This window comes from Periplaneta americana, chromosome 14, assembly GCF_040183065.1.
Source record: "Periplaneta americana isolate PAMFEO1 chromosome 14, P.americana_PAMFEO1_priV1, whole genome shotgun sequence".
Classification (NCBI taxonomy): Eukaryota; Metazoa; Arthropoda; class Insecta; order Blattodea; family Blattidae; genus Periplaneta; species Periplaneta americana.
Window position 1 is genome coordinate 141999379 of NC_091130.1, and position 12348 is coordinate 142011726.

A 12348-nucleotide genomic window follows, 5' to 3' on the forward strand; every position below is an offset into this window, starting at 1 on the left:
ATTATTCCTTAGGATTGGCAACACTGCAATAAACACGACGCCGGATTTTGTTAAATGTTGTTGTTTTCTAATGCCAGGCGTTTCACAATAAAGTCATTTGACCTCTTGCACTCCAATATTTTTCAAAAAAATATTGTCATGGTCAGCCACTGAAGCACAGATTTTGAGGTGTTCCGAATCCATTTCTTGATTTGAATTGCACAATGGGCAGTTAGGGGACTGATAGCTGTATTCCAATTCTATTCAGGGGATTTTGTTAAATGTTCAATTGTGTCTAATAATAGCCCACTGTGATTAGCAAGCATCACAAATCATAGTGGGCTATGAATAATTAAACACAATTGAACATTTAACAAAATCTCCTGCATAGAATTGCAAGCATCACAAATAACTGCACATTTTTAGTGACTACAGTCACATATTAATTGTTTGATAATCTATAACAAAAATATCTTTTATTGGAATTAATGGCAGTAGAACTGTTTTCTCTACAAAAATCTTTAACGAACTTTACTGATAAAACAGTTACGGGAGCTACTACAATTATTTCACTAGGTGTATAAATTTTAGCACTGAAATCTCTTTTCTTACTCTCCGTTTCATTAGGCCCAGTGGGTCTATATATAGCACAGTCTAGTATATACAGTCACGAAGCTCCATACGTAGTAAATATGCATCCATAGATAGTTGCTCACCACTAGGATCGCTAATATCCCCTCATTACAGACAATGCGAAATACTGCTGGCACAATCTATTGTTCTAGCACCCTCATAACTCAAGCTTCGTGACTGTATACTCGTATACTAGACTGTGATATATAGCCTATTATTATACAAAGAAGCGAAGGGAGCATCAAGTCGGCCGAGATATTATATTTAGAGCATTGCGATCTATCAGGCAGTGATTTAAACAAAGAAAAGAGAAATGATTCATTCATAAATGATGTTGTTTATATTTAGTTTAGGAAATTATTTTGAAAATGAAGTGAAACTGTACAAGAACCACTTACCACAGAAAAATCAGGACAGCAATCCTAGTCCGCTGAAGGATAATACTAGATGTCTTAATCATTCATTATAATATTACTCCTAACGATTACCTTCAACTTTATGAAAGCAGAATTGTAAGGAGTATATTATAAATAAGTGAACAATGTGGTCGTTAAAATATGTTGAAATGAAATATTGTTTTAAGGACACAAATAAGCGCATTATTAATGGATTGACTCTCCACGCCGGACACACGAATTCAAATCCAGACGGGTTCAATATTGAATTTGGGATGAACAAAGACGTCTTTAGTTTTTGTTATCTTGGAATACTGAGGATGCTTTCGTTTTCCCAGCCATGTTTCATTTTGTTATCATGGCCAGGCCTTGGCAGTCATTTCTCTGACACACAGTAAGTAAACTTATCTCATATCTGATTAGCTTTATAACCTCTAGGCTATACCTGAAGTCGTTCTGTTCTTTCTCAAGCTGGTAGCTTACCTTTGCCCTAACGCCTTTGGTATAGGGCGATTTATTTTCCTGCAATGAAGATAAGTTAGGTCATGGATTTGTGCCCTGGACCAAAGAATTTTCTCTGTTACTTAACGCAAAACAGACAGAATAATCTAAGTACATAGCCTAACTACCGGGACCGTCAAAGTTTACCATTGCCGGTGTCACCACATTTAGATCAGACTTTCTCAAATCTCGGAAGGTCCATGAAGTATAAAATGGTTGTGGACCAGGTTTACTTCGAGTACTTAATTTTAGGCGTAGTACAGTCATCTCCGCATATAGTGAACCTCTTCGAACTTGCGTATTTCGTTCACTATAACCGAGGTTCACTAAATCCGAAGTGTCTACTGATCAGGTAGAAATGACAAACGTTGTTATGGAGTGACTGCGTACTCAGCCTTGGAATTTCCTGGGTCACTTAATGGAAACTGGGAGGGGGTTGATGGAGTTTGAAATCCATCGGAATCTTACCTTCGTTTATGCTCTGGACATAAAGTCCGTCCCCTTTTAATAAAAGAAGTCAATTTCATTTTCCGTTGTTTCGATGCTATACGTCATAATGGAAATGTTTCTGAGAACAGAACGGCGAGCCTTCGACGGTGGAGTGAGGCAAGGTTGTCATGCATTGCCTGGATCTACAGTATAGCTCATTTAATAGGAATCATTAATCCTACCTCTGTCCTTTGACTAAAGGAGTAAGAAACTTAGAATGCTGTTATCAACACATTCTTTCAATTTTATACCGGGACATCATTTTATTTTACTTCAATTTTTATTGTAACCTGAGTTTTTTAATGTACTTCACCCCACCCCCCTCTACTAGTAAACTTCCAGCCGTTCACCACACAGAAGCAAGGCCGCGTATCGCCTTACGGTCATAGTAGTCTAAGCAGTACTGAGTTAGTGAGTATAGTACGTTCCAGAAATATGTTCGCGTTTTCCAGTGACGAAAGAGCTTTCAATATTGAAACATATTTGCGCATAGGTACTGCCTACGTCGTATCCCGGTTTCCCCCACCTGCTTCTGCTCGCTCTTCTGTAAAGGCTAGTGGCTAAGCTGTCTTAGCTCTTTTCCAAAAACATTAATTTCTGCTAGGAATTTGACGTCCACGTAATATTATACAAAAATAACTTAAATAAAAGGGCCTCGTTAAGTAATTAACTGTCACGTGATTTCCCCTCCCTTTCTACGGTCCTGCGACATAACCACTTGGACGGACAGTAGATAGTATGTCTGAGTAATTTTATCTGTGCTGGTCGGGCAGAAGTGAAGATTGAATTTACAGTACGTAAGGTACTCTTTTATAGAGTAGGTACAGAATTATTTCAACATGAGTTACTAGTACTAAGGGCGAAACTGGTAATTGAAATTAGGTACAATAGTGTATAGTGCGATAATATGCACAAAAGAACTGAAGCCTGTATCGAGATGAACGGCCACCATCTTAAAAAAATCTTTTTAAATATCCATATTATGATTATTTTTCAATTTAACTTCATTCTCTATATTGTACGCTAATGTGGTGTAGACAGTATAATATACGCTGCATAATGAATACGTCCGAATGGATAGTTCAGTTCGTGAGTAGAAACACTTATTGTTAATACTGTACTGTATTTTGACTAAACAAAAACATAATGAAAATTATTAAACCCAAAATTGCGGTATTTCCTAGTTTACGTAAATGGATGAACTGCTTTTCTTTCCTCCTATACCTAGTAAAGTGATCTGTTTGTATTTTACGCCAGTATCATTGAACTCCAGTAGTGGAAGGGGGTAGCACACGGTGTTTCCAGTTTTCATTCCGTTAATCCAAAGGTATAGCCAGGTTAATATTAGAAATATTAGTAAAAATAAAATGATGTCCCTGTACAAGGTCTGACTTCAAATAAGAATTTGTCAGGATATAACGCTTGTAACTTCAATAAAATTTTTAAGGTTCACAATAACAGAAGGGAGGGTTCACTATAAACGGAAATATTAATGTACTTTTTAATGTATGCGGGTCGGGACCAACGATTTAGGTTCACTACAGCCGAATGTTCACTATAACCGAGTTCATTATACCCAGAGTTGACTTATTATCGCTTGATCATCATCTCATTTATTTTGAATAGCATATTCAAGACTTCAAATAACAGTTACTAACTTACTGGCTTTTAAGGAACCCGGAGGTTCATTACCACCCTCACATAAGCCCGCCATCGGTCCCTATCCTGTGCAAGATTAATCCACTCTCTATCATCATTAGGGAGCGGATTTTTATGTGCTAAAAATTTAAATATATTTATTTTTATGTGCTAAAAAGTACGAAAATGTTTGCTAAAAATAAAAAATAAAATATTTCCTTTAAATATGACAAAAATACCTTACTTAGCATGGAAAAAAAAATTGTTACTAGGTATTCACCAACCACACTTGAGTGCTAGTAGTTGGCCGAGAATTGCAGTGAACAACAAAGGTCATCTCCGAATTCTCCATCACAAATGCATGTCGATTATCTCTGAACAACGACTTATACTGTGAAAACGATCTTTCCACATCACAGGACGTCAGACGTGCATATTTAAAGAGAGGAATGTCACAAACACAAACACCGTCAATTTCACCTACAGGCACACCCTACAATATTTGAGAAACTTTACACATTTTTTTTATATCCACTGTTTTTCCCAAACACATTCTGGAATTTGTCCCTTAGTACTTGTACTTCTGAACCTGGTAGCGAGTCTAGTTTAATTTTCACGGGACGCACCTCCTTGTTTCAGACAACAGGTTTTTGGATGTTTCGAGTTTTTTTATGGTGTCACAAAAAGCTTAGATTTGCTAATAGGAAAGCCAAATTGTTTTTAAACAACCATCTTTCAGCATATCTTGAAGGATATCGATTGACGAAGCCCGATAACAGGGAATCACAGCAAGATATATTGCCTTACTTGATAGACATGAGCGAGAGACGAGATATTTGTTTAAATTAAATAATGTTCATACCCGAGCTCTTATCTGTTGTGTTTCACAAACAAAGCTTGGAATGAAATCATCTTCAGCAACAATAAACATTCCTAATTAGCCTATGTGTTGCAAGATCTCTCCTCCTTGTCCATGTTAATTTATTCTCTAATAATAACACAGATATGCTGCCTAGCAGTTCGCAGAACTTGAGGCGATACTATTACAAAAATGGATCACGGATACACCACACAGCGCTTAGAAACACGAAGCAACCAAGAATTCTTAAAAAGATAACGTACTTCTGCGTGACATAATTGATTTAGTTTTAAAATATTTAAAAGTTCTTGTAAAAAAAGTATTGAAGTATAAAAACTCCAAGATTTATGTGTTTATAATATATATGTATTTACGTAATTTTTTTGTGAAAATATGTGTTTTTATGTGAAATAAAATTCGGGTTTTAAGTTTGAAACTTCATGTTCGGAATTTTTAACTTTGTTGATTGTGTTTTATCACACGCAAAAATAATATTTAATTAGGGCCTACATAGGAATCCGCTCCTTAATCATCATATCCCACCTCCCTCAAATCCATTATAATATTATCCTTCCATCTACGTCTCGGCTCCCCAAAGGTCTTTTTACCTCCGGTCTCCCAACTAACACTCTACATGCATTTCTGGATTCGTCCATACGTGCTACATGCCCTGCCCATCTCAAACGTCTAGATTTAATGTTCCTAATTATGTTAGGTGAAGAATACAATGCGTACATTTCAGTGTTGTGTAACTTTCTCCATTCTCCTGTAACTTCATCCCTCTTAGCCCCACATATTTTCCTAAGAATCTTATTCTCAAACACCCTTAATCTCTGTTCTTCTCTCAAAGGGAGAGTTCAAGTTTTACAACCATACAGAACAACCGGTAATATAACTGTTTTATAAATTCTAACTTTCAGATTTTTTGACAGCAGACTGGATGACAAAAGCTTCTCAACCGAATAATAACAGGCATTTCCAATATTTATTCTGCATTTAATTTCCTCCTGAGTGTCATTTATATTTGTTACTTTAAAACAAAGAAATGTCCATCCAAGTAAAAAGGCTTCCAATACAGAATGTGTGCTACGGTTTTGTTTTGCAGACGGGTTTTGGCTGAGCGGAGTAGTGTCAAATATAGACAATACGATTCTTCCTTTTCCTTCAACATCTAATTTCCAGACGTTGGCTTTTGGCGTGACCATAATTATGGGCCCTGTTCTCGTAACCAACACGACGCAAGGCCGCTGCTTAAAACAACACAGGAAACACATTAGATAATAAAAATGTCTAGATCCAGTAGAGGATACGTTTCCACTTATTTCCGGGAATGAGATCCGGGCTCGATTTGAAGACAGAAACACCGCGGATTGAGCTGAAGAGAAAAATTACCTACACCAGGAATGTCAAGGACATGGGCAAGGTTACGAACTGTTTAAATGTTTTGCTCCTTCATAACTAAAAAAAATAGTCCCATTTATGTCCGTTTTTTTTTTCCGATTAACAATAATTTTACGCGTGCCATTGCGTTCTTAGAGTTGAGTACTTACTTACTGGCTTTTAAGGAGGTTCATTGCCGCCCTCACATAAGCCCGCCATCGGTCCCTATCCTGAGCAAGATTAATCCAGTCTCTATCATCATATCCCACCTCCCTCAAATCCATTTAATATTATCTTCCCATCTACGTCTCGGCCTCCCTAAAAGTCTTTTTTCCTCCGGCCTCCCAACTAACACTCTATATGCATTTCTAGACTCGCCCATACGTGCTACATGCCCCGCCCATCTCAAACGTCTGGATTTAATGTTCCTAATTATGTCAGGTGAAGAATACAATGAGTGCAGCTACTTTCTCCATTCTCCTGTAACTTCATCCCTCTTAGCCCCAGATATTTTCCTAAGCACCTTATTCTCAAATACCCTTAACCTATGTGCCTCTCTCAAAGTGAGAGTCCAAGTTTCACAACCATAAAGAACAACCGATAATATAACTGTTTTATAAATTCTAACTTTCAAATTTTTTGACAGCAGACTGGATGATAAAAGCTTCTCAACTGAATAATAACAGGCATTTCCCATATTTATTCTGTGTTTAATTTCCTCCCAAGTGTCATTTATATTTGTTACTGTTGCTCCAAGATATTTGAACTTCTCCACCTCTTCAAAAGATAAATTTCCAATTTTTATAGTTCCATTTCGTACAATATTCTGGTCACGAGACATAATCATAGAGTTGAGTACAGCTATAAAAATATGAATCTTGTAATTCCTTACCTTGGTCCTTGTAAAATGTATCGAATAAATCTTCCTGAAAACACACGTTTGAGTGCTGTAGTCGAGATATCGAAATAAAATTAAGAGGAAATATACATCGAAGTATAGCGGTTTATCTATACTAATAATAAATCTGTAGCCAAAATGTTTCTGGTAATTTTCGATTTTCCAAAAACAATTGATGTTAACATGTATAATTAACCATCCTGAAACCGAAAATCGCTTTTTTGAATTTTTTTTTTTTGTATGTCTGTCTGTCTGTCTGAATGTTTGTTACCCTTTCGCGCAATAATGGCTGAACGGATTTCGATGAAAATTAGAATATAAATTAAGTTCGTTGTAACATAGATTTTAGGCTATATGGCATTCAAAATACATTATTTAAAAGGGGGTTATAAGGGGGCCTAAATTAAGTAAATCGAAATATCTCGCTTATTATTGATTTTTTAAACATGTTACGTAACAAAAGTTTCTTTAAAAATGATTTCCGATATGTTTTATTCTATGAAAAATTTTGATAGGACTGATATTTAAGGATATAGGCCTACAAGACTTTTAAAATAACAATACAATACATATTCACCGCCGCCTCAGATTATAGCGTTGTTGTTCCTGCAGTAACTCTATGTGCAAAATATGAAATTTTTGAGTAGGAGGAAAAAGCACATTTATTCATTCCATGGCAATGGTACATAGGAGATCGTGAATTCTTACATTAATTTTCGAAAGAAATATAATTACATATCACTATTTAAGTTATTTGAAGGGTTCAGAACCATAGTGGGCCAAGCGCCATTTACTGAAGACGTAGAAAACAATGGTTAAAATTAAGTTATTACCATAGTTCAATGGAAACATAATTATAGCAAGTAATATAAAGTATACACATTAAAACTAAAAGAAACGTCAATTTTCATTAAACTATGGTTGCATGTAATAACAATTATGAAACATGTTAAAGGAATTGTCATTGCACCAAATGAGTGGTCTCTGGATCAAAATGATCGCATTTTAATTTTTTAAATACATTTTTAGGTAATCAGATAAGCAATTCAGCAATAGTAAACCAAGGTGTGAAGCAAGGTTGTCCGCTATCTCCAACATTATTTAATATATACCTCAATAAATCCATAGAAGAATGGCAGAATAAAATAGCATTTGGTATAAATTTAGGAACAACTGTATTAAATACAATGCTTTTTGCCGATGATCAAATATTGATCGCAGAATCTGAGGATGATCTGCAAATGGCAACTTACCAGCTCCAGCTAACAACAGAAGGATATAACCTAAAAATTTATAATAACAAAACTAAAACAATGGCTTTCAGAGGACTTAACCATAGGCGATGTAAAATAGTTATTAATCAAGGAACTATACAACAGATATCTTCTTTTAACTACTTAGGCTGCAATATATCTTATTTGGGTGAACAGGATATTTATTTATTTTATTTATTTATTTATTCTGGTGCAGTTAAGGCCATCAGGCCTTCTCTTCCACAACACCAGGAATACAAATACAATAACAGAAATAAAAAGGGAAAAAAACACTATAAACGAAGTAAAGTCACACAAAAATATACACAGGTTGCAGTCACACAAACTTTAAATGAGTGATTAAGTATAATTAATTGTATCCTAATTAACTAACATAAACAAGAAACTTGCGATTTTAATCTGGAGTAAAAAAAAAACCACAAATCGACACTTCTAGCAATATCTAAAAAGCATTAAACAAGACAAAATTTTCCAATTTAATTTTGAATTGTGATAAAGTCCGGCAGTCCCTGACATCATTAGGTAGAGAATTCCAGAGACGAGGTATTTCTACAGTGTACGAGGATGAGTATAGAGACGTTCTATGATGAGGGATAGAAAGAAGTGCTTGATGTCGGTTTCGAAGAGTTGTAAGAAATTGAAAGCGCGATAAGAGATAATTCGGAGTAGAAGTATGCATGATTCTAAATAGAAGAGACAGTGAATGTATTGTTCTTCGTTCCTTCAGACGCACCCATGAAAGTAACTGGAGGGAAGGTGTTATATGGTCAAATTTACGAGTATTGCAGATGAATCGTATGCACACATTATGAACACGTTGTAGTCTCTCAGCTAAGAGTGAACTTACATTAGTTAGTAAGGAATCGCAATAATCAAAATGGGGCATTACAAGCGTCTGAATAAGATTCTTTTTTAGACTAAGTGGTAGAAATTCTTTCATATGAAACAAAGAGTGAAGTTGAGAAAATATTTTTTTGCAAGTGTGTGTTACTTGGGTGTTCCAATTTAGATCGCTATCCATAAAAATGCCAAGATTTTTAACTGTTTCACTGTATTTAACAATAATCCCATTCAATGTTATATGTGGTATAGTACCACTATCAAGAGTACTTCGTAGACGATTATGTCCCATTACGATTGCTTGCGATTTCTCTGGATTTAACCTTAATCCAAATTTGTGTGACCACAGTGAAATCGAATTTAAGTCTTCGTTTATTTTATTTACTGCGTCACTAGTCTCATCAGGGTGGAAATGCAAATAAATTTGCAAGTCGTCAGCATACATATGGTATTTGCAGTGTTTTATCATTTTAGTCACGTCATTAATATAAATCATGAAGAGTAAAGGTCCGAGAACTGATCCTTGTTGAATTCCAGATTTCACGACACACCATCTTGAAGAATAATCGCATGCAATGACACATTGTTGACGTTCGCGAAGGTAGGATTCAAACCAAGTAACAGAACTTTCAGAAAGATGCAGAAGTCTTAATTTACATAATAGAAGGTCCGTGTCAACTGTATCAAATGCCTTACTGAAGTCAAGTAATGTCAGTAATGTTAATTAACAGTAAGTTGAGCAAATTCCAAGATGTGTGGAACAATAAGAAGAACTTTAAGAAATAAAACACAGCGTTCAACACAATTAAAATTTTACAAAACCCTAGCAGTTCCATTATTAATTTACGGCTCAGAAAACTGGTACCAACATATTACAAGAATGACTAATGACAGATTACCAAAACAAATTATGGATTATGCACCAACAGAATATAGAAATGTCGGAAGACCGAAAATAATATGGACAGATGATTAATACTTGAAGACGAACAGGCCAATAGGCCTAATCCCTGTAGCTGAAGAAGAAGAAGAAGAAGAAGAAGAAGAAGAAGAAATACAATTTAAATTAAGTAACATATTAAACGATTTATTCTATTATCAAACACGAATATTCCCTGGATCAAATGTCCTATTTTAATTATGTAATTACTTTATATTTACTTCTAACGGGTGCAGCGGAGTGCACGGGTACGGTTAGTTTAAATAATTTCCCCTTCAGAAATAGACCTAAATTTTAGTTATTAATTATATATTATCGGATTTGTGTGGGAATTCAAGATCGTTATTTTCTGCGTCTGAAACGATTTTGCAATTTTCACCTACACCTCTACTAATAAAGTAATGTTAGTTTGTTTACAGCCAGAAATTGTTTGATAGATGTGTGTGAGTGTGTGTATGTGTGCAGAAAATTGGATTTAACATTTCCTGAAGAAATTATGGAAATCGGTTGGAATTTACAACTTTAAGGGTCGAGTTCTAAAACACGGACGAAATCGTGGTTCCGAACCTCGGCTTTTAAACCACGATCGAGGTCTGAATCCTTATGTGATTTCTAAAACGAAGTCGAGACGCGGCTTGAGAAGAAACCGAGGTTCGTGGGTTTTATATATGGCAACGCAGCTAAGAATCGATTTTTATTCCTGTAAACAGTCGATATTAGAAAGAAATGAATATCGGGATTAATATTTATATTGAATTGCACAAAGTCACATTCTTTTGTTCTCAGCTAATGTATTGTTACATTTACTAATTTACAGAATATATGTGCGTTTAAATAAAATAGCAGTATTACTTAGTATTTAATAGGGAACGTATTTTTAGGTACCAGAATGATTTTGCCCAAATAATTAGCATAAATTGAGCGTTTATATTGTAGTTTATCATTTGTTCATAACTACTACCAACATTAACTACCTGAAAACCCGGTTCTAAGGAATTAATAACCTAAATATTAACTGGATTAAAATTTCAATTGAAACTACAATTTAGTATGGTTCTATTTTCACTTAAAATAACAAGACAAAATCACGTTTGCTTTATATTTTTATAGGCCCACATCAATTTCGAGTATTAAATAAAATGTCCAAAATTACTGTAAAAACTACGAATTAAGTTATACAGTCTTATGGGCATAAATTTATAATTAATATAAAATATATCTTACTTCCCTCAAAGCAACAAGAAGGTGTAAAAAAATTGTCAACCCGCCGCCTCTTCCACTTCGTTGCAGATTGTTATTTAGCGTTCTTGCTCAATTTTGTGTTGATTCCTTCGAAAATCGAAATATTCGTCTGAAATTATAGTTGTTATATAGTTACAAAGGGTTATCCCTGTCACTCATCACTCTAATCCTGGGATTTAATATCCATAGAGACAAATTTTCCTTTGGTAATCATCCAGCTGATCTAGTATCTCCATCTTGCATACATGAAGCCGTGGTTTTAAACCTACCCCAGCCGTGGTCTCTGCTTCAGACCATGGTTTCGAGCCATGGCTCAGAAAAATGAAAAAGACCTCGTTTTATAAATCCAAACGCTGTTTAAAGCCATGGTCGTGGTCTAGACATCGTTTTAGAAATCGACCCTAATAGTCTTAAAATCTATACGAAAATAAAAAATAAGCCTAAATATATATTAGTAAGTTTCAGAATTTTCTAACTCGAAGTAGAACGAGTGAATAAATGTGTAACTTGTAGATTAATATTTGTGTCTTTGTTCACAGGGAAACAAGCCTTTCTGGAGGAAAGTGATACTGAAAAATTCAAGAAATAAAATCAATTAAATATTCATAAAACACGGCACCATGGACTCAAGCAAGAAATTCACGAATCCTAATCCACGAGCTACGGCAAACCCAATTTCCGTTCTGGTTTTCTGGTGAGTGGACAGAGGATGCTACATATTTCCTAGTTGTCATTATTCCAAAAAGAATTGTGGGAAATGTAAATAATAATAATAATAATAATAATAATAATAATAATAATAATAATAATAATAATAATAATAATGGTCAGTACATAATTTAAATTTCATAGCTCAAATATATTCAATGGAAATAACCATTAACAAAACAAATATAATGGCCTTTTGTGGTAAATATCCAATACCAAGCAAAATTTGTTTAAATAACACAATTTTGGAAAGAGTTAATGAGTTTAATTATTTAGGATATAAACTTTCTTTTGTTGAAAATTTGGATTTATCAACAGTAATCTCACTAGACGTTTTGATTTATCTAGAGAAAATCAAAACTCGAGTAGGATTTAAATGACTATTACACGATTAGAAGAAAGTATATAAAGATTAGAAGTAACGAAGTACTCCAGTACAATAAAATATTTATTGACTTACGAAAATACAACTGTCTTCAAATGTATTATTGTACCATCTCAACATTACAAATATTACGCTAGATGCCTGCTAGATGGCAGTAGTGAGCAATGCCTTCTCGTCGAGAAGTTCT

The 12348-nt window shown here is 34.6% G+C and overlaps 1 protein-coding gene across 1 annotated transcript in view; it reads left to right on the plus strand.

Moving 5' to 3' along the window:
• Window positions 1-12348, plus strand: part of LOC138713766 (ATP-binding cassette sub-family C member 4-like) — a 135193-nt gene that overhangs the window by 52482 nt on the left and 70363 nt on the right. The window contains exon 2 of the mRNA XM_069846178.1: window positions 11608-11762. Coding sequence (XP_069702279.1) covers window positions 11689-11762 — 74 coding nt within the window. The 5' untranslated portion in view covers window positions 11608-11688. The remainder of the gene's footprint in view (window positions 1-11607; window positions 11763-12348) is intronic.